General features: G+C 44.6%; 1 protein-coding gene across 1 annotated transcript in view; it reads left to right on the top strand.

Moving 5' to 3' along the window:
• The window catches only part of itga1 (integrin, alpha 1), a 322,507-nt gene extending 296,560 nt beyond the window's left edge, over window positions 1–25,947 (top strand). The window contains exons 30-32 of the mRNA XM_078550022.1: window positions 533–628; window positions 3,268–3,381; window positions 25,213–25,947. Coding sequence (XP_078406148.1) covers window positions 533–628; window positions 3,268–3,381; window positions 25,213–25,251 — 249 coding nt within the window. The 3' untranslated portion in view covers window positions 25,252–25,947. The remainder of the gene's footprint in view (window positions 1–532; window positions 629–3,267; window positions 3,382–25,212) is intronic.
• Window positions 25,948–26,851: the final 904 nt, after the last annotated feature.

The raw sequence follows: 26,851 nt of genomic DNA, 5'->3' as shown, positions 1-26,851 counted from the left end.
TTAAATAACATAGTGAGCTAAGCTTCCGGTCCCACATCCACTCCATCATGAAAACTGCCTAATCCCACCTCTGTAACATTTCTCACCTCTACCCCTGTCTTAACTCAAAATGCTGTCATACCCACCATCCATACCTATGTCACCTCTAGATTTGAATATTCCAATACTCTGCTGGTCGGCCTCCCATCCTCTGCCTCCCATAAACCAGCTCATCCCACGTTCTGAAGAAAGATCACAACTTGAAACATTGGCCGCATTCTCTGAAGGGGGTAAGTCCTGACATTGGGACCGTAGGTAGGTCCTGAGCCTGCATGGGCGAGCAGCAGGACTGCAGCGGCAATCTTCCTTGTGTTAACCTTTTTGCCACGGGATGGACCTTCTACTTAAGGATGGGAGGCTGGCTCTCCATGATGTCAGCTCAATCAGAGGACTGGCTACGGCAACACCACCACAACAAAACAAAACAACCAAACTGTAAATGGAATATATTTGACTATTCTGAGGCATAACCAATTTCTTTTTGTTATTGCAGGCATATTTTAATTCAATAGGCTTAATCATAACTGCTACTCTCACAATTGAAGAATCACCGCTAGTCATACTGAACAAAGCAATGGAAAGAACGACAGTGAGTAGTTACCTTCCTATTTAATTATCATTACCTCTTGCCTCTCAGGATTGGGGTTTTGACACCAGTTGGCTCTCACTAAAGGCCCACTTGCCTATCATAACCTCAGAAAAAGAGCCATAAAAGTTCCACAGAAATGAAATAAACAGTGTGTATGGCATTTCCCCTAGGCTTTTACAGCTTTTCCACTGAAGTTATATTGGATAAGTAGGCAAATCTCTATAGAAATCCCCCTCAGTCAGCTAAGATGGAGTTTGAGGATTCATTCAGTGTGGAAGTTGTGGGAAGAAGGAAAGGAGAATACCTTGAAGAGGAACTCAAGGTCGGACTTGGGGGCAGTAGATAATCAGTGTTAAAAGAGAGCAGAAATTCACAGAACAGAGTTGGGTGCTCAACAGAGAAGAATTAGGGAATATCAGAGCATAATTTGCTGTAATTTACTGATAAAAGCCATGCTGCCATTGTGGTCAATTATTCAGAAGTGGAAAGTATAACCAGGTAGGATTAGAGTAAGAAACATTGTTTCTACCATGAGTCAGGTTTAATTCAAAGCCAGGATCTAGGAATCATCCACAATAAGGGTCTGGATGACTTGGGCCTTATGCATGAGTAAACAAATGTTCTAGAGGGAACTGTGGAGAGGGGCAGTGATTGCTCCATTGCCTGTATCCAAGGGGTAGTGGTAGGTGGCATGAGGGGAATCAGAAGGAGGTAAGGACACTGGGTGTGAAGGTTGGTGAAAGATGAGCATGGAGCACTTGGAGTTACTGTTCTTAGCCAGGCAGTGATGGGTTTCACAATGAGGTCTTCGTAGAATGCAAAAAGAAGCACAAAAGGTAGTTGTGGGCTTGTTCCAAGGGAATTGAAGCCTGGAATATGGCATGAGAATATACAAGATAAAGAGCAGTAATAGGCTGTGGCCAAGTGACAAGAAAGGTAAAGTAATCTGGAATATAAAGCTAGTCTCAGTAATGATGACCATGAAACTATCATTGATTGTCGTAAAAACCCATTTAGTTCACTCATGACCTTTAGGGAAGGAAATCAGACATCCTTACCTGGTCTGGCCTACATGTGATTCCAGACCCACAACAATGTGGTTGACTCTTAACTGTCCCCTGAAATGGCTGTACAAGCCACTCAGTTCAAGGGCAATTAGGGATGGGCAACAATTGTTGGCCTTGTCAGCGAAACCCATAACCATGAAAGAATAAAGAATGAAAAATGCAACTGCAAATAGGAATGATGGAATTCAAGCTGTTAGTGCTGCACATGGAGCTGATGGTTTCCACAAGCTGAAATGAAAAGAAAATAGTCTTATCCTTGATATCCCATCTTATCAGAAAACTGAACTCATCAACACTGTGGGAGGATATTCTTTGTGGGGCAGATGAAAAATATTGTGGAAATGGCATGCCAGGACATCATAAGGGGAATTGTACACTCATTGCAATATTACATAATAAGCTACTGTAGTTCTCCATTAGCATACTGCGCTACTCTTAAAAATAGCAAGGAGAATTCAGTCACTTAATCGCTGGCTTGAAGTTGGGGCAGGAGTCATGTGAGCATTTTAAAGGAAGAGTGAACCATTCTGACCTTGACAGTGTGTGGCCCACGAGATTTGGCCTCATTAATCTCTGGCCTAATTCTGACAGGACATGGCAGCTATCCAGCAGGCAGGAATGGGATGTTGAACAGTGATCTTCAGTACTCCCACTAACCTATAATGAGTACCTACATAATAACTGCTGGAAAGTATTAGTGTCACAGATTCAGGCACATGTCACTCCCACACCGGCATCTTTTGCTCTTGTCATCATTTGCTTCCATTTTGAGCAAATGCTCATGTTCCCGAATTAACAGCTCTCCGTACAAATTCTCCTACCCCTGTCCACATTCGACCTCACCATTGCTAGTGACTCCTTTTACTCCCATGTTGCCAATCAAGGCTATCTCTGACTATTGAACCAGGCATTTTCTACTTCTGAGCCCAGCCTGCCAGGGATAATTCTGCTGCAAAGCCAGGAGAATGCATCAAAGTTATACAAAATGGTGAGCTACTAGAAAACTGTCTGAATTCAAAATCTTGTTGGCTGAAATCCTGCCCTGCTGATTATATATCAAAATTCTTCTCTAGTGGAAAATCTAGACCTTATTTGACTTTTACTGAGCACAAGATCTCTAATTTGATTGTGACGTTTAGATTTTCTCTTTAGAACTAAGTGAATTCAGGAGAAACATGGACAAAAAAAATCAATTGTGTCATAAAGCACAACAAATTCTATAGCCAAGAGCACAAAGTCAAAGCTGAGAAAGGTGAAGTTGACTGAAGGTTTCAATTCACCACATGGAATGTAAACAGTGGACAGAAGCAATGGAAGGAAATTCAGGAGATAGCTGGGTAATATTTCTATGGAAAAAATGATTAAGGGGAAAAAATAGAATATGGGATGATAATTTTGGAACTGGCCAATTGATTCTTGTTGGATTTTAAAATCCTAACACCCTTCAATCTCATTTTAATTGAAATGATAAGAAAATATGTAGAACTAAATATTTAGGTTATTCATGATGTTCAGAACTCTTATACTTAGCTTAATTTGCCTAAATGCTAATGAAATGCTTACAACTTGCAGGTGACTTTAACTGTGTCAAAAGAGTCCCATGGAGGTGTTCCAATCTGGGTGATTATACTGAGTGTTCTCGCTGGCTTGCTGCTTCTAGCACTTGTAATATTTGCACTGTGGAAGGTAAGTGAATCTAGTATGTTACTCAAATGATATTGCAACACCCCCGCCCATCCCCCCACCATCCACCCACCATCCACCACCCCATTCCCCTTTACAGCAAAAGGCAGGGACTAGCCTTTGAGTTCACAAATGTCCTTTAGGGAAGGAAATCTGCTGCCCTTACCTGGTCCCGTCTACATGTAACTCCAGACTCACAACAATGTGGTTGACTCTTAGCTCTCCTCTGAACTAATGTGGCACACCCACTCAATTCAAGGACAACTAGAGATAGGCAACAATGCCCACATCCCGTGAAAGAATTTTTAAAAACATTGCTTCTATCTTGGTTTGTGGTTTGGTTTCCGCTTTCAGTAGTATTTGGATCTCTTTTCGGGTAACTTGGACCCTGATTTGAATTGGGAAGGTTTCTCACTACTTACGAGTGACTCAAGTTGAACTCCAATAGGTTTCTTCAAAGGCTCCTTTCTTAATGCTATAGTGCATTCTAAGCTTCTAGGCAAGTACATCTCTCTTTTGTACAGACTATTCCACCTTCTTTTCATAGTCCCTTGTGCATGGCTGCTGATATCACTGTTACATCATGATACACATCACTACCACATTATCATAAATATTAACCTATTATTCTGTACACATGTCCTGCTTATCATTCCTTCCAGGGACCATCCGATTACAGACAAACTGCATGCAACCACTGGATCAAAATAGTCTAGCATTTAAAAATATAAAAATTGAAAATATAAAAATAGCAGGAGTAAAGACATTGTGAGCAAAATAAATACTGATACTTGTTTTCAGTTTGCACTTGGGTTTTATTGTCTAGCGAGGGCTGTTTATGTACAGGTTGTGAATGTGCTCCAAATGTTCTTGGCCTTAAGTGTTTTATACTCAGCTCTGCCAACAGCCCTCTGTGCCCTGACCTTCCAGTTTAAATCCATCTTCCCACTAACTTATCATGCTAACAGATCATGACCTGATTTAGAGTTTATCTACCAGTAGCTTTTGCCAAACACTCAAGGCCTTGAAATTCAGAGACCAAAAAGTGACCAAGAAATGTACATGCAAATAGGACTGAGCTACAAAGGAGTTGAGGGCTAAATTGAGTGAGCTGGAGGGATGCATGTGGCTACAGTTTGAATACCCCCTGAGCCAGAACAACAACTAAAAATAATTTAAACTGAAACCTAGTGAAGCTCAGAAGTGGAAAAGCTGCTAGACATTTTAGCAAATCTTTTGGTGAAAAGATAAAAATAGATGCTAAATGGGTACTGTGCTAACAAGGCAGACTTGTTTCAAAATCTGGTTTCAGCATGAAATTCTGGTCCTAATTACTGCTTGTCATAATTTGAATTTGCCAGGACATGCTAAAGCAGAGAAACCTGCAGGTTAAGCACTCAAGCACTGGTTAAAAGCAATTTTCATGGAGAGCTTTATATCTTCATTTCCACTGAAGGTGTGGAGTGACACACAGCAGCACATTGAAAGATGGGTCAGGGACCAAGTGAAAGAGTGCACAGGTTCTTGGAGGTCCTGGTGAGTAAGGTCTAAAGGAGGGTGGATGTCTTGTACCCAACAGAGAGGCAGGGATGGGGGGGTGGAAGGAAAAAAGAAAGACTTGCATTTATATAGTTCCTCTCATAATGTCCCAAAGCGCTTTGCAGCCAATTAAGTATTTTTTAAGTGTAATCACTGTTTTACTGTAGGACAGGCAGGCTTTTGAAGCTGGAGGGCCAGTAGGAGATCCTCCAGCACTAAAAGGACTGTAGTCTGCATTGCAGGTAAGGGAAAGAGAAGGTGCTTCCATCCTGATGTGCTTTTTCAGCACTTTTAAAAGCTTTGAATTCAAAAATGTCCACAGCTGCTTGGCCATGATTGTGGAGGGGAAACATCTCCACAGGCCATCCTGCGGCCATTTCTACAGCCAGGTAGGTGGGGTGGAGGAGGCCTCAGAGTCTGCCTTGAGTGCTGCTCCTTGGCTTCCCATCAGGAGGCTTCCTCCAGGAAGCTGCCATGCTACTGACACCCCAGGTGTCCCGCAGGCCAACTGATAATTATCATTATATTTAATTTTATGTGATATTTATAATATATTTATATAAATATAATCAAATATCAGAATATAATATATACATAAATTGTGATCACAGTTGAGCACAATTCTGCATTCACCTTATGTCCACAAATGTACACTTCCAGCAGTAGTCACTGGAAAAGAGACAGAAACAGTGATCCTTCCCTCATCATGAAGCATTAAGGCCAATTACAATGTTCCAATTTTCACCCTGGCTAATAGTAGCTAATCAGCACAAATCAAAGATCAGACTCGGAATCATGTATGGCTCAGTTACTTAGTAGGAAAAATGTAATAATAGTTATGCTTATCGTTATAATTATATAAATTATAAATATGCAGTATTTAATACTCACACCAAAGAGCAGTTGACTGGTAGATTGTAAAAAGCATGGGGGCTATCACACAACCTTGATTGACGTCAGTTTGGGAAGCCACTGGGGAGAATTTTCTCCCCGTCGGCCGGTCGGGAGCGGGCGCAGAGTCGATCGCTGCCAATGATCAGCTCTGCGCTGCCATTTTACGTGTGCGAGCCAATTAAGGTCCACCCAGTGTGACATGCGGCTCCTGAGGAAGCGGGCGGCAGCAGGACTGCAATGACCACCAGGTCCAATGGCGACCCAACGGGCTATTTAAAGAGCTCCTGCAGCCTTGCAAAGGCTGTCAACCATGGCTAGCAGAAGGGCTCCCCAGAGCGCTGCTGGTGAGCAGGCCAGACAGGAGGGCAGGTCAGCGGGGCACTGTGCCCCTTGCTTCTCGGGCAAGTGCCTTGCTGCCCTCCTGGAGGAGGTGGCAGCACAGCGTAAGATCCTTGTTCCCAGGGATGGGAGGAGGAGGCCCCCCCCACATGACCAAATGTGCCTGGGAGGAGGTGGCAGAGATTGTGAGTTTGCACGATGTAGTTCAGTGCCTCAAGCGTTTCAATGACCTCTTGTGCTCGGGAAGGGTGAGCACCATGTTGGCATTGGTCACTTAACGCAGCAGGTAGGCTTCCCCCCTGCCCCATCCCCCGGTTCCCCCACCAGCACCCCCAACGTTGAATGTAGTTGCTGCATTCAATCATTCACAGCATGTGGCCTTCGCTGGGTGGGCCAGCACTTATTGCCCATGCCTAGTTCTCCCTGAGAGGGTTGTGCTGAGCAGGGTTCTGCACCCGCTGCATGCAGATTGACACCCAGAGTACTGTTTTGGGGCGACCTCAAGGATCTGCACCTAGGCAGAGTGCTGGAACTCCGAAACATGTCAAAGTCAGGCTGCTGACATAATGGGAAGGGAGCTTCCAGGTGGCGGGGCACCCATCCATCTGCTGCCCTTGGCATTCCACGTGCTTGTGCAACCTTGCTTTGGAAGGTTATAACATGTGGTGGCAAATGTGATGGAGACAGCATATGGGCCGGGGGAGGCAGCCCTGGCTGCTTGGTGTGAGTGTGCAGCAGCTGCAGGGTTATGATGCACTGGAGCCCTGCAATAGCTCAGGTAGGGGTGGCAGGGATGCGATGGCAATGCAAATACAGGCTGGACTCATCAATGCTCCTCTCTCCTTTTCAGGAGAAGACTGCACATAATAACACAGAGTGGATGCGGACTGGCGGAGGCCAGGCACAGTTGGCCATTATAACCAGATACGAGCAGGAGGCGATGATGCTGGAGAGGCGCCATGCACCCAGGTCCACCAGTGGTGGTGAGGCTGGGGTGCCAGGAGGATGTAAGAGTACCGTGCACTGAGGTCACCATGTCTGCCCCTGCAACCATTCCATTGTTGAATGTTTAGTGATTTAAGCTTCCAACATGGGTTTCCCATTGATTATGAAAGGAGGAGTGCATACTGATTCGTGGGCCAGGCATGTACATTGACATTACCTCGACTTCAACTAATCAAATGGTCCTTGTTCTTCCTCTCAGCATCACTGGAGCAGGGCCGGGAAGAGGAGGCAGAGGGTCTGCCACTAACACCTGAGGGCCCAGAAGAATTGCAAGCACCAGTGTCACACCATCTCTGCCAGGCAGGCACCAGCGCAGATACTAGCACCTTGGTGAGGATTAGATCGACGGCTGGTGTCCCGGGGCAGAGCGGTGATGGCACTTCATTTGAGGTGCAGGCACAGGCAGAGAGTGCCCAGGGCGCCAGCAGTCGGAGGACTCCAGGGGACCAGGAACATGCTCAGTCGGTGGCTGATGATGTGTCTCTGGAGTTGTCCCTGAGGCAGCAGATGCTGGAAGTGCAGCAGGGTCTGCGGGAGGATCTGGTGGAGATGCATGAGGGAATGCGTGGCATGCTCTCCATGATGGAGGAGTCCATGCAGAGCATCAGCAATGCAATGACCCTCATGGCCGAGCGCAGTGCTTCCTCCATGGAGAGAGTGGCGACTCTCATAGAGAGGCTCCTCCAGGAGAACAATCAGGAATTCCTGGGGGTGCGCTCGGACCGGCACGCCCCCTCACAGTGGCATTGACCTCAGCTGGTCAGTGTCAGTGTGGGAGATGGATTGGGCACCAAGTATCCCATCCATCAGTGGTGAGCAGGGAGGTCCAAAGCAACCACACATCAGTGCGCGAGCTGCCTGCCGTCTCTGCGGGCTCCTCTCAGGGCACTCCGGATGAAGGTAGTATCTCCTCCGCCCCTCTGCCAGTGACCATGGGATCCGATGAGGCTGCGATGACTGGGGAGATGCCAGCCGTGGAACTGGCTGCTCCCTCCCAGGCGGGGCCATCAAAGGCTCCATGGGCCAGAGGGCACCCGCCAAGGTCATCGAGGCCAACAGGACAGCAGAGTGAGCAGGCTGTCTGGAATGCCAGTGCCAGCGAGGGGGGGAATCACCTAGACATAGCACCCGCAAACGTAAACTTAAGGCACCTTAGGCACACCACAGTCTTCTCACTGGTGGTTTTATGTTGTCCCGCTTTTAGTTGATTATAATTTGGTGTACAGCTCAACACCTTTGAATTAAGTCTCTTTTCTGTTTTATTTGTTACATTCATGAAATGCTTCATTTTTTAACAAGGCTCAGGGTGATTCCTTACTTCTGCAGGTGTACGGGAACCCATGATGTTATGAGTGACTTGTTTGTCATTGAGCTTTATTGACAAGGCACATAGTTAATGTTCCTAACCAGGTAGATGTTGCTCTCAGGTATCGAGCATGGAGCCTGCAGCCCTGGCGTGTGTTGGAGGCCCATCTGTGGTGGGCTAGGTGAAGGTTCATTGGATTAAAGCCTCCCAGATGTCCCTGCCTCCCTGGAGGTTGCCCGGGTCAGTGTCTATCTCCTCAGCGTTCTCCTGCGCGTGCTCATCCTCGGACTCACTGCTGGAATCATCGTGTGCAGCTGGAGCATCTGCGTCTACACCTTCTCCCTCCACTGTGTTCCCCCACCCTTTCCAGCGCCAGATTGTGGAGAGTGCAGCATGCAACCACTATCAGTGACACAGGATCTATGGGGGTACTGGAGTGCGCCCCTTGAATGGTCCAGGCATCAGAAGTGCATCTTGAGAAGACCAATGGTTCTCTCCACCTCAGCCCTTGTGGTGCCGTGGCTCCTATTGTAGCCCGCTGCTCAGCTTCTGTTCTTGGATGGCGACGAGGCATCATGAGCCATCTTCTGAGGGGATAGCCCTTGTCATCCAGCAGCCATCCATCCAACCAGGCTGGAGCACTGAAGAGCCCCGGCACCTGGGAGTGTCTCAGGATGTAGGCGTCATGGGAGCTGCCTGGGTACCTTGCACAGACTTGTAGAATCTGCATCCTGTGATCACACACTATCTGCACGTTCATGGAGTGGAAGCCCTTCCTGTTGACGAAGGCACCGGGCTCACCTGCTGACGCCTTGATGACCACATGTGTACAGTCTATTGCACCCTGGACGCAGGCGAAGCCAGCAATGGCCGCGAAGCCTCTGGCTCGCTCGGTCTGGCTGGCCTCGACCCAGCGGTAGTGGATGAAAGTCAATGCACGCCTGAACAGAGCGTCTGTCACCTGCTTGACACAAGTGTGGACAGCTGACTGGGAGACTCCGCAAAGATCGCCCACCAACCCCTCGAAAGAGCCGGAGACATAGAAGTTGAGGGCAGCCGTGACCTTCAATGTCACAGTTGGCGCAGACCTCAGGGCCTATCATCTGACAGATGGAGGTCACTGTCTCCCTTGAGAGATGGAGCCTCCTTCGGCACTGCACTTCAGACATATTAAGGTAGCTGCTTCACCCCCTGTAAACCCTGGCAGCAGGATAGTGACGTCTTCTGCAGCCCTTTCCACCTTGCACTTCCTGTTGGCCCTCCGCACCTTGTACCTGCACCTCTCCTCCCAAAGGTGGCTCCCCTGGAGGCCGAATGTGGTCTCCTGGCCTCCTCCCCCTTCTGGCCCTCCCTTCCTCCTCACAGGAGGTGCCTCCAGTGGATAGCACAACTCCCATTCCCAGGGTAAAGGAAGGCTTCCTGAAACCAGCAAGGCCCTAAGAATGATGTTTACTCCAGAGTCCTGACCTGAAGCCTGTTATTCCTGTCCAAGCAGTTGTGAAGAGATTTGAAGTATTCCTGCTCCCACAGGCAAGTAGCAGTAATTGTAAGCATTAAATGTCCACCAAAGACCACTCGCAATCCCACTGACCCCTCTTTTCCCGCCCGTGGATGAGGTTTTAAAAATGTAGCCTGCCCATTGCGCCCGTGCGACGACCTGAAAACCACACGGGCCCCGAAAAATCGCTGTCTATTAATGGCTCAAGGACCTTAACTGACCCGTTAATTAATGGTGGGCGCACATCGGAGATCATCGCACGCCAGCCCACCGAAATATCGCGATGGCGCATGGTGACGGCAGGATGTACGCCCAACATCACCGTGTGTCATTTTATGCGTTGAGGGGGTCCCGCCCCCACACACCAACGAGAAAATCCTGCCCACTGTTTCAGATCTCCCACTAAGACAGTTGCATTGTATCATCATGAAGTTGTTTCAGGATTGTGATGAATTTTCTTGGACATCCAAATCTCTAGAGCACAACCCACGCCGCCTCGCGATTTACTGAGTGAAATGCTTTGGTCAGATTGATGAATGCAATGAAGAGATCCTGGTGGTGTTCTCAATATTTTTCCTTGGATTTGTCTGACAACAAAAACCATGTCAGAGGTTCCTCTGGAAGGTCTAAAGCCACACTGTCTCTGGGAGGATTTCATAGGAAGTGGATGATTCAGGAGAATGCATGTTAGGAATTTCCCTGCTGTGGACAAGAGGGAAATACCTTGATAGTTTCCAAACCATGTTTTATTTCCCTTATGGAAAATAGTTACAATTTTCACATTCCTGAATTTGGGGGTGGGAGGATTGGGGTGTCATATTTTATAATGATATAAAGGCACCTATCACTCATAAGGATTGGGTAAACACATTGTGGATTTATTTCTTTAGATTATAGGCACATGAGAACATATACATGGATAGAAAGCTTGAAGCCATTAGAGCTGTGCTGTGTTCTGCTCACCAAAGTGAATAAGGCTGGATCACGTGACACACTTCCCCTCTAGTGATGGCATACTTTCCCCCTTTCCAAAGAAGTATAACTATTTACAATGCATGTTCATGTATAGTTACCACTACAGGAGCATATAGTGCTGTTGAATCTTTGAGCCTCTAAAGCGTAGAGCTAATCTGCTGGTACGCCCACATCTTGAAATGGTAACCTTGCCTGGAGGTGCCTTTAATTACTCACAGTGATATGTAGGGTTGTCATTCTTGGACGTTGTTCCTGGTTTCATTTGGGATTTTGTCCTTGATGTGACAGGACTGCATAGTGGTTGAGGAGATGGAATGGATTTGTTTGTCGGCGGTTATGCCTCACTGTTGCGCTTTTGTGTCTAATGACTTCATAAGACCTTAGCTCTGGATAAATCCTTGTCACCTCAGCTAGTTGCCATGTACCTTCTGTGGGATCCTGGATGCAAACTTGTTGTCCCAACTGTAAACTTGGCAATTCTGTATTCATATTTTTATCATGCTCATTGGTCATCATCTCCTGCAGTTTTAAAAGTTGCCCTCCAGTTTCTGAGAGAGTAGAATGGGTAAGAGTAGGTAAATTGGTAAACATTGGTCTGTGAAACATGCGGCAGAATTTTCCGGTTAGCGAGTGGGGGCGGGGCCTGCTCACCGACACGTAAAATGATGCGCGGTGACATTGGGCGTGCGTCCCGACATCACCGCACATCATTCAGGTCTTGAGTTTGGCGGGAGCGCACTGGAGTCGAACTGTCAAAGGCCTATTAAGGCCATTTAAACACCAATTAAACTAATTAATGGAGCTGCCCGTCCAACCTTAAGGCTGGTGGGCAGGTGAAGAGCCCAGGTGGCCTTTGCATTTATCATGAAACCTCATCCACCGGCTGAATGAGGTTTCATGAAGGCTTTTAAAGTTTAATAGAAGTTTTTAATAAAATTCATTGACATGTCCCAGCTCATGTGACACAGTCACATGAGGGGACATGTTAATTTTTTTTTTTAATTACACTTTTCCAAAATCAAACTAATCCCCCTGAGGCAGCTCCGTGCCTTAGGGAGATTTCTGCGCTCTTTTGCGCGCATGCACGGAAGAGTGCAGGCCCCGGCTGAGCCTACTCCCCCCACCTGCACAGGGAGCACACAGCACTTCCAGGTGCACATCACACTGGGCGGGCCTTAATTGGCCCGCCCATGTAAAATGGTGGCATGCGGCCAACCGCGGGCAGCGATCAGCAACACACCCTACCCGCACCCGCTCCCGTCCAACCCTCCTGATGGGGAGAAAATTCTCCTCATGAGTTCTGCTGGCGATGGGATAGTTGCACTTAAAAGGCATTGCTCTCAGATGTTTTGTTGCAATGTGTAGGTCTTGCTTGGTCTGTCCACATTTGAGAATTATGGATTTCACCATGCGAATCCTTCGTTCAGCTAGGCCGTTGGACCTAGGGTAATTAGGAGAAGAAGTAGCGTGATCAATATTCCACTTCTCACATATAACCTGAGATGGCTTATCAATAAATTGTGGACCATTATTTGTAATGATCTCTCTAGGCACACCAAATAAACTGAAAATAGCAGTTAGAGTGTGTGCAACAGTTGTGGTTGACATATTGTGCAATTGTTGAATAATATGGTACTTGGTAAAGTAGTCGAGGATAATGATGAAGTCAGTGCCATGGACATGAAAGAGATCAGATGCAATTTTGGAGCAAGGATGGGTAGAAATATCATATGGAAAGAGTGGTTCTTTGTGCTGACTTGGCGTATGCTCATGACATGCCACACACTTCTTGATGACGACTTCAATGTCATTATTCATACCCGGCCAATAGACTGTTTGCCTTGTGAGTCTTCCTGTCCAATCTACACCCATCTGTGAGTGATGAAGTTGTTGAAGAATATCAGGTAGCCAAGATTCTGGTATGACCTGCCTGCCTTTAAAAATGACTCCCCGGGAGGTACCTAGCTCATTCTGATAAGCCAAAATGGTCTCACATGTTCATGGGCATGCTAAGTCAATCAGGCCATCCTTCAATTATGGTTTTCCACTGTTTCTGTAGCGTAGAATTCTTCATCATTTCTTCTTGTAGCTGCTGGCACTTGCGTGGCGCAAAATGTGTCAAATCAATTCACTTGAAATCAGTTCATTGAACATCTTCAAGTTCAAAGTCAATGAAGTCAACTTGTAGATTCAAGGATATATCTTCTTTTTTCACTGGGTGCACTGGTCACTAAATCATCTCCATTGGCTTGTGGTCAGTCTGTATCACAAATCTTTTGTTGAATATGTAGGTACAAAAATGCATCATTCCAAAAACAAAAGCTAAAGATTCCCGTTTGATGTTGGAATCATTGGATTGCTTTACAGACAGAGCCTTTCAAGCAAATGCAATTGTTTTGCCTTTTTGTAGTGTGTATGCTCCCAGACCATTCTGTGAGGCATCTATCTCCAAGGTAGTTGTCTCCCGAGGATTGTAAAATTGAATTTTGATGCTTCTGATAATGACCGTTTCAGTGCTTTGAAGAGGCATAGGTGGTCTTCGTGCCACAGGAGAGGCACATCCTTTCTCAATAGTTCCCTTAGCGATGAAGATTTTTGAGCGAAATTGGGAATGTATGGAGATAAGATATTAAAGATATCTTTGAGGGGAGTTGACATGTCTTTAACATCCTCTATTTTACTTGGATTGGGACATGTGCCAGTATTAGAATAAATAGAACCAAAGAAATTGATCTGCTATATGTTGCTGGCACGTTTCAGATTGTTGAACACCAATCCTACACTACAAACCACTTGTATCAAAAGGTACAGATTATGATCATGTTCTTGCTTTGTTCTACCCACAGCAGCAATGTCATAGTATATACATATGCATCCTGGCACTCATGTGGTAGATCAATTGATGGACTTGCATTCTCCTGCTAGTGTAATGTTGCTGAAACTTCCAATTTTGTTGAAACATTATGGATATTTGGATGTCAGGTCATGAACTGAGGTGCTAGGAGTAATTTCTGAGGTTGATCTTGCACAGGGAATAAGTGAAAGTTGCACAGTAGTAGGTTTCACCCTGGCCTTCCATTTCTGTGGGTGTATGTCTTTTAGATTTTGTAGAGGTAGGATGTCGACCCTTGCTGCTTTGTCAATCTTGGCCAATAGCGAATAGTTGCCAACTTCCTTAAGAGAGATAATTTGAATCTGGGCAAACACTTCGGATGGTGTGATGTTATCTATACTTTCCACGAGATTGACAATGTGGAACATGTGTTCACCGCTCATCATCTCGTCATGCACATCATCATCATTTTCAAGCTTGTTAATCACCATATGTATATGGCCAGGATTTTCTGGTCGTCAGGTGGGCTCAGTGGGCAGGCCCGAGAGCGATCGGGAAGCCGACCATCACCTGCAATCGGCCCCCAACTGCAATTTCACGTTGGCTGGCCAATTAATGGCCAGCCAGCATGAATCGCACGCTGCAGCGCTCAGCACTGCCAGGGTGGGGAAGGAAGTGGAAGAGCGCAGAAGTTCATGCATGCCTGTGGGTGTGTGTAGTAAAACCTCCCTGAGGTTAGAAATGTGTCTGAAAATTTTTTATTTTTTTTTATAGTCACTGATCGAAACCTCATCCTGCACGTGGATGAGGTTTCGCAAAAACTCCGAAGGCCACCTGGCCAATTCACCTGCCCACAAATCGTAAGGTTGGTTGGGCAGGGAAAAATTTCTTTTAATTTGTTCATTAAGGGCCTTAATAGGCTGCTTAATTGTCGGCGGGTGTGCTGCCGACTCCCGCACGTGCCCGCTGACCGAAATATCGCACATTGTTTTATGCTTATTCAGGACCGGCACACTCCTGCCCAACAAGTGCAATATTCTGCCCTATGTTTCTGATGGGATACCAGACAATTATTCTTACTTCTTGAAGGTCCCTGTTCTGTATGATCTGTTTTGATCAGGGCAATGCCCTTTGTAGCTGCATCAGCCTTTGCTCTAGTGCACTGCTGCTGCCAATGGCCTTTTCTGCCTCATACCTTGCAGAGTTGATGAAAAGCTGGGCATTTCCTTAGTGCATGCAAAAGTCAACAACTTCTTTGTTAGGTTTGTGTATGCTAGTGAGTGCATCAACAAGTGGGGTTGTGCTTAGCACCTGGAAGCTTCGTTAACCTGCAAGGATCACTTCATAATCATGTCCAACCTTGAATGGCTCTTCGATGCTAAATGTTTTGGACCTGTTTAGCAGATCGTTCTGGAATTCTTCCATGGGAGTGGATGCGATCACCAACTCAACAATTCTATCTGCTAGCTCTGTGTTTGAAAAATCACATTATATACCCTTTCCTCTGCATCTGCTGATGAAGTGGTCTATGGGTTCTGTAGGCTGTTGTTGAAATGACATGAACTCTAGTCGATGAATATGGAAGTTTAACCTGATTCTGAATAGGTTATCCAATGTAGTCCATGTCTTTTGGGGACCCTGGAGCTCTCCTGCTGTTAATCCTGCCTGTGTAGACCTTCATTCCCAGTTGCTAGATGAATCTTTATGGCTTGCTTGTCTGATTCAGACACTCCTGAATCGAGAAACCATAGCTCTGTACACTGTTTAACTGACTCAGCCTGTCCTCATAAGACAATCGTTCCATCCCCGTGATCAATCTAGTTCTCTGAACTGCCTCTAATGCCAGTATATCTTTCCTTGGATAAGGGGATCTTCACAGTATTCTTGGTGTAGTCTAACTAGTGCCTTGTATAGTTTTAGCAAGACTTCCCTATTTTTATACTCCATTCCCTTTGAAATAAAGGCCACATTCCATTTGCCTTACCTATTACCTGCTGAACTTGTGTGCTAGCTGTTTGGGATTCAAGCACAAGGACCCAGATTTCCAGCAACCACAATATTTTGCTTTCATGACCCCCAAATCCCTCTGTGTTGCAGCTTGCTTCAGCCTTTTATTATATTAAATAATATTCAGCTCTTCTATACTTCCTGCCAAAGTGCATAAACTCAAACTTTCCCACATTATATTCCATCTGCCATGTTTTTGCCCACTCACTTAACCTGTCTATATCCCTCTGTAGACTCTTTGTGTCATCCTCGCCACTTGCCTTCCCACCTATTTTTGTGTCATCCGCAAACTTGGCAAATGTACATTCACTTCCCTCATCCAAGTCATTAATATTATTGTAAATAATTGAGGCTCCAGCACTGATCCCTGGGGCACTCCATTAGTTACAGGTTGCCATCCTGAAAATGCCCCCCCAGTATCCCAACTCTCTGTCTTCTATTAGTTAGCCAGTCCTCGATCCATGCTAATAAACTACCCACAACACCATGGGCTCTTACCTTATTAAGTAGCCTTATGTGTGGTACCCTATCAAATGCCTTTTGGAAACACAAATATATTACATCTACTGGTTCCCCTTTATCTATCTGGCTTGTTTCCTCTTTAAAGAATTCAAATAAATTTGTCAGGCATGATTTCCCCTTCATGAAGCCATGCTGACTCTGCTTGATTATATTATGCATTTCTAAATGCTCTGCTATTACATCCTTTATAATAGACTCCAACATTTTCCCAATGACAGATGTTAAGCTAACTGGCCTATAGTTACCTGTTTTTTGTCTCCCTCCCTTTTTGAGTAAGGGTGTTACATTGGCAGTTTTCCAATCCTCTGGGACTTCTCCAGAATCTAAGGACTCTTGGAAGATTACTACCAGTGAACCCACTATTTCTGCAGCTATTTCCTTTAATATCCTCGGATGCAAGCCATCAGGTCCAGGTGACTTATCGGTCTTTAGCCCCATTAGTTTCCCTAGTACGTTTTTTCTAGTGATAGTTATTGTATTTATTTCCTCCCCCACCTTTTGCCTCATGATTATTTAATATTTTTGGAATGCTATTAGTATCTTCTGCTGACTAATGCAAAGTATTTATTCAACTCCTTTGCCATTTCCTGGTTCCCCATTATTATTTCCCCAACCTCATTCTCAAAGGGGCCTATATTGACTTTGGCCCCTCTCTTCCTTTTTGTATATTTAAAGAAGCCCTTACTGTCCATTTTATTACTTGCTAGTTTACCGTCAATGTTTATTTTCTCCCTCTTTCTTTTTTTGCTCATCTTATGTTGGCTTTTAAAAGTTTCCCAATCCTCTAGCTTACCACTAATCTTTGCCACCTTGTTTGTTTTTTTCTTTCACTTTGATTCAATCCTTAACTTTCTTGGTTAACCATGGTTGGTTTATTCCCCTTCCTACAATCCTTCTTCCTCACTGGGATATATCTTTGTTGTGAGTCATGAACTATTTTGTTAAACGTCTGCCAATGTTCATCAACCATCTTTTCTGCTAAACTCCTCTCCCTGTCCACTACAGCCAACTCTGCCCTCATTCCTTTGTAATTACCCTTATTTAAGTTTAGCACAGATATTTCCAAACTAAGTTTCTCACTCTCAAACTAAATGCTAAATTCTACCATGTTATGGTCACTGTTTCCTCAGGGAGCTTTTACTCTGAGATCATTTATTAAACCTGCCTCATTACACATTACCAGATCCAGAATAGCCTGATCCCTAGTTGGTTCCACAATATATTATTCTAGGAAACTGTCTCAAATACACTTTATGAATTCTTGCTCATGGCTGCCTCTGCCAATTTGATTTTCCCAACCTACATGGAGATTACTCCCTTTTTTACTTGGCCTCATTATTTCCTGATGTATTCTTTGTCCGACAGCATAGCTACTGTTAGGGGGCCTACAGTCTACTCCCACCAGTGTCTTCTTCCCCTTGTTATTTCTTACCTTCACCCATATGGATTCTAGATCTTCCGATCCAAGATCATTTCTTGCTATCGTACTTATTCCATCTCGTACTAACAAAGCTACATCACCGCCCTTTCCTTCCTGCCTGTCCTTTCGAAAAGTCACATACCCCTGAATATTTAGTTCCCAGCTTTAATCTCCTTGTAGCCATGTCTCCATAATGGCTAGAAGATCATACCCATTAATCTCTATTTGTGCCATTAATTCATTTACTTTGTTCCGATTACTACGTAGTGAAGAGCCATTAATTTTGCCTTTTTACCATTATTTCGCCCTTTGACCCTATTTTCTGTTTTTTTTTATGTTTGTAAACTCTGTCCCTTCCTGTCACACTCTGGGTATCATTACCCAAGTAGCTGCCCTGCAATGCCACCATATCATTTTGCATTGTAAGCCTACTTATCCCCTCTCATAGCAATATAGAAAATAGGAGCAGGAGTAGACCATTAGGCCCTTTAAGCCTGCTCCGCCTTTCATTATGATTATGGCTGATCATCCAACTCAATAGCCTGTTCCCGCTTTCTCCCCATACCCTTTGATTCCTTTCACCCCAAGAGCTATATCTAACTCCTTCCTGAAAACTTACAATGTTTTGGTCTCAACTACTTTCTGTGTAGTGAATTCCACAGGTTCACCACTCACTGGGTGAAGAAATTTCTCCTCATCTCAGTCCTAAATGGTCTACCTCGTATCCTCAGTCTGTGACCCCTGGTTCTGGACTCCCCCACCATCAGGAACATCCTTCCTGCATCTACCCTGTCTAGTCCTGTTAGAATTTTACAGGTTTCTATGAGATCCCCCCTCATTCTTCTGAACACCAGCGAATATAATCCTAACCGACTCAATCTCTTCTCATATGTCAGTCCCGCCATCCCAGGAATCAGTCTGGTAAACCTTCGCTGCACTCCCTCTATCACAAGAACATCTTTCCTCAAGTAAGGAGACCAAAACTGCACACAATATTCCAGGTGTGGTCTCACCAAGGCCCTGTATAATTGCAGCAAGACATCCCTGCTCCTTTACTTGAATCCTCTCGCTATGAAGGCCAACACAACACTTGCCTTCTTTATCGCTGCTGCACCTGCATGCTTACCTTCAGCGACTGGTGTACGAGGACACCCAGGTCTCATTGCACATTCCCCTCTCTCAACTTATAGCTATTCAGATAATAATCTGCCTTCCTGTTTTTGCTACCAAAGTGGATAACCTCACATTTATCCACATTATACTGCATCTGCCATGCATTTGCCCACTCATTCAGCTTGTCCAAATCACACTGAAGTATCTCTGCATCCTCCTTATAGCTCACCCTCCCACCCAGCTTTGTGTCATCTGCAAATTTGGAGATATTACATTTATTTCCCTCATCTAGATCATTAATATGTATTGTTAATAACTGGGGTCCCAGCACTGATCCCTGTGGTACCCCAATCGTCACTGCCTGCCATTCGGAAAAAGACCCGTTTATTCCTACTCTTTGTTTCCTGTCTGCCAACCAGTTTTCTATCCATCTCAATACACTACCCCCAATCCCATGCACTTTAATTTTACATGCCAATCTCTTATGTGGGACTTTGTCGAAAGCCTTGTGAAAGTCCAAATAAACCACATCCACTGGCTCCCCCTCATCAACTCTACTCGTGACATTCTCGAAAAATTCCAGTAGATTTGTCAAACATGATTTCCCTTTCGTATATCCATGCTGACCCTGTCTGATTCTGCCACTGTGTTCCAAGTGCTCAGCTATTAAATCTTTTATAATGGACTCTCGAATTTTCCCCACCACTGACGTCAGGCTGACTGGTCTATAATTCCCTGTTTTCTCTTTACCTCCCTTTTTAAATAGTGGGGTTACATTAGCTACCCTCCAATCTGTAGGAACTGTTCCAGAGTCTATAGGATCTCAGAAGATGACCACCAATGCATCCACTATTTCTAGGGCCACTTCCTTAAGTACTCTGGGATGTAGATTGTCAGGCCCTGGGGATTTATCAGCCTTCAATCCCATCAATTTCCCCAACACTATTTCCCTACTAATACTGATTTCTTTCAATTTCTCCCTCTCACTAAACCCTGTGTTCCCTAACATTCCTGGTAAGTTATTTGTGTCCTCGATCCGCCTTGCGGATGCTCCACAGTGTCCCCAGCCAGCATTCTAGCTCCAAAACCCAGGCTTCCAGGAGCTGCAGCTGGAGACGCTTTCCACACACATGCTGGCCCCAGGCACTGGAAATGTTCCCGGCTTCCCACATAGAGCAGGAGGAGCACACCATGGCTTTGAACTCTCCTGCCGTGACTTACCCCTTTAAATTAAATTGAACCTTTTGGAAGATACTTAACATCAAATAATATCAATTACTCTAGGGCCATTCTTCCCTACTCCTCATTGTTGCAGAATATAGCCCTTACAAACAACGAACCATAAAATAAGACCTTAAAAGCTATAAGTGATAAAAGTAGTAAATACTTACGCAACCGTACTCACGGTACTCATTCCCTCCTCGCCGAACTCCCTCAGTCACCAACCTCCAACTGAAGCACTCTACTGTGGCCCAAAGCAGTATTCCAGAACCCTCCCCCCTCTATTTAGTTTAAAGCCCTCTCTGCAGCCCTAGTTATTTGATTCGTCAGGACACTGGTCCCAGCACGGTTCAAGTGAAGTCTGTCCCACCTGAACAGCTCCCTTCTACCCCAGTGCCCCATGAACTGAAACCCATTCCCCCCACACCAGTCTTTAAGTCACGCATTTAACTCCTTGACTTTATTTACCCTATGCCAGTTTGTCCGTGGCTCAGGTAGTAATCCCAAGATTATTGCCTTGGAGGTTCTGCTTTTTAATTTTCCTCCTAACTGTTCAAATTCTTTCAGCAGAACCTCCTTTCTAGTCCTACCAATGTCGTTGGTCCAACGTGGATGACAACAACTGAATCCCTCCCCTCCCACTCCAAGTTCCTCTCCAGCCCTGAGGAAATGTCCTTAACTCTGAGGCTGGCAACACAGCCTTCGGGACTCATGCTCACAGAGAACAGTATCTATCCCCCTAATTACACTGTCCCTTTCTACTGCTACGCTACTATTTCCTCCTCCCACTTGAATGACTCCCTGTACCATGGTGCCATGGTCAGTTCGCTCATCCTCTCTGCAGTCCCTGCTCTCGTCCACACAGCTTGCAAGAACCTCGTAGCTGTTGGACAATTTAAGTGTCTGAGGCTCCTTGAACACTATCCCCTGGGACCCTATATCTGCCTCACCTGCAGTCACACCCTCCTGTCCCTGATCACAGACAAAATTTGAATTATCTAACTTATGGGGTGTGACCACGTCCTGGAGCAAAATGTCCTGGTAACTTTCCCCCTCCCTGATGTGGCGCAATGTCTGCAGCTCGGACTCCAGCTCTTTACCTCGGATCCGAACGCTTACTACAGACGTGTTTACTCCAGATCACCTTGGTGTCCAGCAGCAACACATTGCCTGTCCTTCCATCGCTATCTTATTCTATTTAATTTATTAATTAATTACTCTAGTAGCCCTGATTTTTACACTTTATTGAAATTAATTATTTACACCAGTATCGATCTTACACTGAACAAGCTATTTTTAAGAAAGAGAAAATAAAGACTAGAGATCTAAATACTAACTATAGACCTTAATTTTAATCTAAAGACTAGAAATACTCACCAATCCAACCCACCAATCAGCTGCTCTGCGCACTCTTTTTAATTGAAGTTTCCTCAGTCTGTTTTAAATAAAGGTCCCACACTCACCCACTCTCTGTTTTAAATGAAGGTCCCACACTCACCCACTCTGTTTTAAATAAAGTCCACACACAGTCACCAGCTCCTCTGCAGCTCGTTTCCTCCCCCCCGTGTCCGAGCTGTGGGGCGGGAGACAGAAGGACAGGCCTCAGGCTTCACTGAGGGAGACCGAGGAGGGAAAACAAACGCAATTCTCACCTCACTGCCTGGGCGCTGATAAGGTGCGGCGGTGTCCAGATACTCCTCGGACAGATTCCTTCAAGCATTACCTACTCGGCCAGACTTTCTTCAAGATTCATTGTGCAGTGCAGAGGCATTGGTTATGTTATTGGTTCTGCTCACAGGCCAAACTGAAACTGAGGCTGAATCACATGATATGCTTACCCTCTAGTTACAGCATGCTGCTGTGCCTTAAAGGCTTTTACAATCTCGATAGTTTCTACAGCATGATTTATCTCCCTTCTTTAAGATAGTTACCATTGTCACATTTCTGAAGTCGGGGTGGTGGGGGGTTGTGATGGTGGCGTGGATTGGTGTGGGGGGGAGTTCTTGTACCTCCCAAATCTTCAGGATGATAGAGCCTTGATGTGTGCACCTGTCCACCAGCTTTGAAGGCCTCAGCTGGAATCCCATCAGGGCCGCAAGCTTAGTTTTTGTTTTGTTGCCCATCTCTAACTGTCCTCGAACTGAGTGGCTTGCTAGGCCATTTTAGAGAGCAGTTAAGAGTCAACCACATTGCTGTGGGTCTGGAGTCACATGCAGGCCAGACCAGATAAGGATGGCAGATTTCCTTCCCTAAAAGGCATTAGTGAATCAGGTGGGTTTTTATGACAATCGATGATAGTTTCATGGTCATCATTACCTGGGCTAGCTTTATAATTCCAGATTTATTAATTCAATTTAAAATCCACCAGCTGCCATTGTGGAATTTGAACCCTATTTGAGCAATAGCCTGGGCCTATGGATTACTAGTCCTGTGAATTGCCACTCCATCACCATCTCCCCCATGTTTTTCATCTATTTGATTGCTTGTTGCAGCTTTTTAAAATTCATTCATGGGGAGTGGGCTTCACTGGCTGGGCCAGCATTTATTGCCCATCCCTAGTTGCCTTTGAGAAGGTGGTGGTGAGCTGCCTTCTTCAACCGCTGCAGTACATGTGGTGTAGGTACACCCACAGTGCTGTTAGGAGTACCAGGATTTTGACCCAATGACGGTAAAGGAACAGCGATATATTTCCGAGTCAGGATGGTGAGTGACTTGGAGGGGAGCTTCCAGGCGATGGTGTTCCCATGTGTCTGCTGCCCTTGTCCTTCTCAACGGTAGTGGTCATGGGTTTGGAAGGTGATGTCTAAGGAGCCTTGGTGAATTCCTGTAATGCATCTTCTGATGGTTCGATACCAGTGGTGGTTCACCCATGGATTCTTCCACAGGATACTGGGTTCTAAGTATGCAGAGAAGTCCGTGTTTAAAGTTAAGAATTGAAATGTACCAACAGAATCACAGAATTGTTACGTTGTAGAAGGAAGCCATTTGGCCCATCAGGTCTGCACCGGCTCTCTGAGCACTTTAACTTAGTGCCAATCTCCTGCCTTTTCCCCATATTGCCACAGCAATTTTACCCTTGCCACAGCAGCATTGATTATTGAGACAGACTAAAAAAAATGCAGCAGAGGAAGGTTAGATTAGCAATTATTTTAAATTAGCTTAATCATCAGAAAAGGTTATTTTTTAAAATTGCAACATAAGTTACACATAGCCGTCTGAAATCTTTCAAATATAATTGATCTGATATGATATGCTGCACAATATCACAGCAGTGGACTATGGTCTATTTTGCTTCTAGCTCTACACAATTGCATTCACACAATATGTTACCCTGTGTTTGGGCATTGTTCACACAGTGGGCTGAAATTACTCATTTAAAATTGAGCTGGGACAAGACTTTTAATATTTAAAAAAAATACTTTGGGCAACATTTTCCCCCCCATTGTGGGGGGGGGGGGGGGGGGATGTGCGGGAACGGGCATGGGCGGGCGGCCGGGTTTCCAATCGGCACCCCCAGACAGGGGCACACCACCATTTTATGTAGCCGGGCCAATTAAGACCTGCCCAGTGTGACGTCTGCCAGGAAGCGCTGTGCACTCCCTCTGCGGGCAGAGGGGGTTTCCCTGAGCTGGGAGTATTGCCTCAACGAGATTTGCTCAAATCTGAAAAACACTTTAAACAATAGAAAATGTTTTGCAGCCATGTCCCCTCACGTGACACTGTCACGAGTTGGGACAAGTCCATAACTTTTATTTTAAAACATTCTGAAATTTTAAAATCCCTCATGAAACCTCATCCCGCCCGTGGATGAGGTTTCATGTTTTTTCAGAAGCCCACCAGGACTCCCGGCCTGCCCGCCAACCTTCAGGTTGGACGGGCAGGTCCATTAATGATTTCAATTAGTTTTTTAGTGGCCTTAATAGGCCATTGACAGGTCAGCAGACGCGCAGCCAAGTCAGCTGTGCGCCTGCCGACCTGAAAATGTAAATGACGTGGGGTGACATCAGGGCTTCCGCCCGACGTCACCCCGTGTCATTTTATGCATCGGAGAGTGGGCCCCACCCCCGCTCACTGACCAGAACATGCAGCCCTTTATTAATGTTAGTTGTAAAAATACATTCCATAAAATGCATTACAGTTCAGTTTATTTCAATATGCTACATGGCACTCTGTGTGTCTCACGACACTAATAAATACATGTTATATTTACAATTTACATTTCATGTTAAATGTTCCCTGGTAAATAAAACTGAATTCCAGCCCCTTGGTGTAGAATGCAGGAGTACATTAGTCTGTGCCCTTTCCTCATTATGCCCTTGCGATGGCTGCCACAAGCTTTAATGCATCTCTCAGCAAGCAGTCCTGGATCTTGGAATGTGCCAGACTGATAACCGCAGATTTTGTTTCCCCAAAAAATATACTTTATTTATAAAATTTATAAATGTACATTTAGTAACAGTTCAAATTCATTTGACATAAAGTGCAATACAGTTCAATTTATTTAAATGTAAATATAGACAAGGTTGTGAGGTCCATGGCCACATCCCCACCCCATCAAATTCCCTCTGTCACTGCTCTGGCTGTCCATATCCTGCCCATCATACTTAAATGTTGGTAGTGTGGCACAGTCTAGCAAGCTGCTACATTTCTCTGAGGTGATTAGCACCTCAGTTTCCACTACTCCAGAAATCTCCAAGGGAAAGATGGCGATATTCCTTGGGATGACAGTAATGAGAACCTAAGGAGGGAAAGCCCTTGTAGTGGGCAGCTCTCCCTCCATAACAACCCCAATCACTGCCCTTATTCGGCAGGTCCTTACACCTATTCCTTTTTAGGGCTGTTCTGGACACTTTAAATCCCTTGCTGCTTTTTCAATTGCTTTACTAGCAGCGTCACTGAAAGTAATAATGTATGTGTTTCATTGTGGAAAAAGCAGAGGCTGCATTCATTTGCATATGTCAACATAACTTTATTTTGAATTGTCCACCTCAAGGCCCAGGCTCTGTAATTAAAAATAAGACTCTTCAAAATATTGGTGATGCCTTATGCAAGTGTAACCCAACATTCGGCAATTCTGAAAATTTCTACTATTAAATTCTAATAAAAATATTGTAAAGTAGTGATTGTTTTCATAATGATTGCAAACTTTGTTTTACTTGCAGGCTGGATTTTTCAGAAGGCCTTTAAAAGAAAAGATGTGAAAGTTCACAAAATGATATTAAAAGCACAGTATAAGACAAAGGCTTCGTAAGTCGCGACATTGCAACTGCATCACAGGAGAAATAATAAAAGTTGTAAAATTATGTTCATGATGAAAGTATTTTACAGTTGCATGAGGAAAATATGCTATCCAAAATCTCATTTGTTAATACTGTGTATATATTTAACATTTTTTATAAATTACTAAAAACATTTTTATACTTTTTAAACTATTTGTTTGAAATTCTTATATATTCCTATGCACCATTCAAACTGATTATTTTAAGTACTGCACAGCTTTACCTATCCTCCTTGAACTAGTTACATTAATTGTAACAGATAATGATCATGCCCATTTTGCTGATCTTTATAAAGATAATGTGTACTATTTCCAGTGAATGTAGATTTTTCTTGATATTGTCAGATTTAAAGGTCCTGCTCAGTTGCCAGATTGTGACTACATACATTGATACCTGCTTTTGAATTTGTAGATTTAAAACCATTGTCATACAATTTACAATATTTACAGGCAACCATAAGCATATATTTCTTCTGAAGTGTTTTTTTAACGGCAACTGAATGTGACCTGACAGATGGTAGGAGATGTACATATTTCAAATTTGCCAACTAGATTACTTCTAGTGCAAATAGGTAATCAGACATGTGATTAAAATAATAATTGTATATAATAAGAACAATGTGCATTAATACTGAAGATCAGAAGACAAGAAAGGACAGAAATTTTGAGGTACTGATTGTTCCATGTGGTGGGTAAAATGGCTTCTGCCTGAATCCTTTCCTCAAAATGGAATGACATCAGATGTCATGACTAAGAGATTACATGACTATGGCAAGCCACAATCGACAACATGCACCATGCACAAAGGCAAAGGCATTTTTCCAAATATCCCCCTTTTCATAAAAAGGGAAAAACACTTATTGCAAATTATCCACTTACACCTATAAAGAAAGTCATCACCCATGAGGGGAAAACTGTTCATTCTAGTCTGTCTCACTTTCATCTGTCTCTCACATGCATTGCACACATAATATTTAAAGTGTTCAGGCTGTTGTTGGTTGCTTGTTTGGTGCTAGCAGGTTGCTGGTGTGACATTGCCACTCTGGAGAATGTTGTTGCCATGACAAGTGTTGCTGCTGATCTGTTGCATTTGTTGGGGAGCAGTTGGCCTCTGGGACTGATGGCCATTCTTTTCTTTGTCTGGTTGGCGAAATCAACTCTTCCTCATCAGCTGCCTGCTGTGAAGGAGCAGCTTGCCTGGTTGCATGTGTGTGGCTGTGGTTGCGATATATCTTGTTCAATTTCACCATGTACAATTGAGGTGACAACTGCTTTACACAGGTTCCAAGTTGATTGACTTTTATTCAATGTGTTGGTTGCACTCTGACTGGCTCTCCAATTCTCAACTCTGGCAATGATTTGATGGCTTTATTAAAGTAAAATTTGGCTTTCTGTCATTGCACTTTGATGAGTCACTCACTCCTGTTACTGCTTCTGGCTTCAGTAATTTTTAGCTATTGGAAGAGTAGTCCAGGTATGATGTAACCTTAGGAGCTAGGCTGGACTACCTTCTATGCTTTGTC

Source organism: Cetorhinus maximus, chromosome 1, assembly GCF_964194155.1.
Source record: "Cetorhinus maximus chromosome 1, sCetMax3.hap1.1, whole genome shotgun sequence".
Classification (NCBI taxonomy): domain Eukaryota; kingdom Metazoa; phylum Chordata; class Chondrichthyes; order Lamniformes; family Cetorhinidae; genus Cetorhinus; species Cetorhinus maximus.
This window is presented reverse-complemented; position numbering and strand designations above follow the sequence as displayed.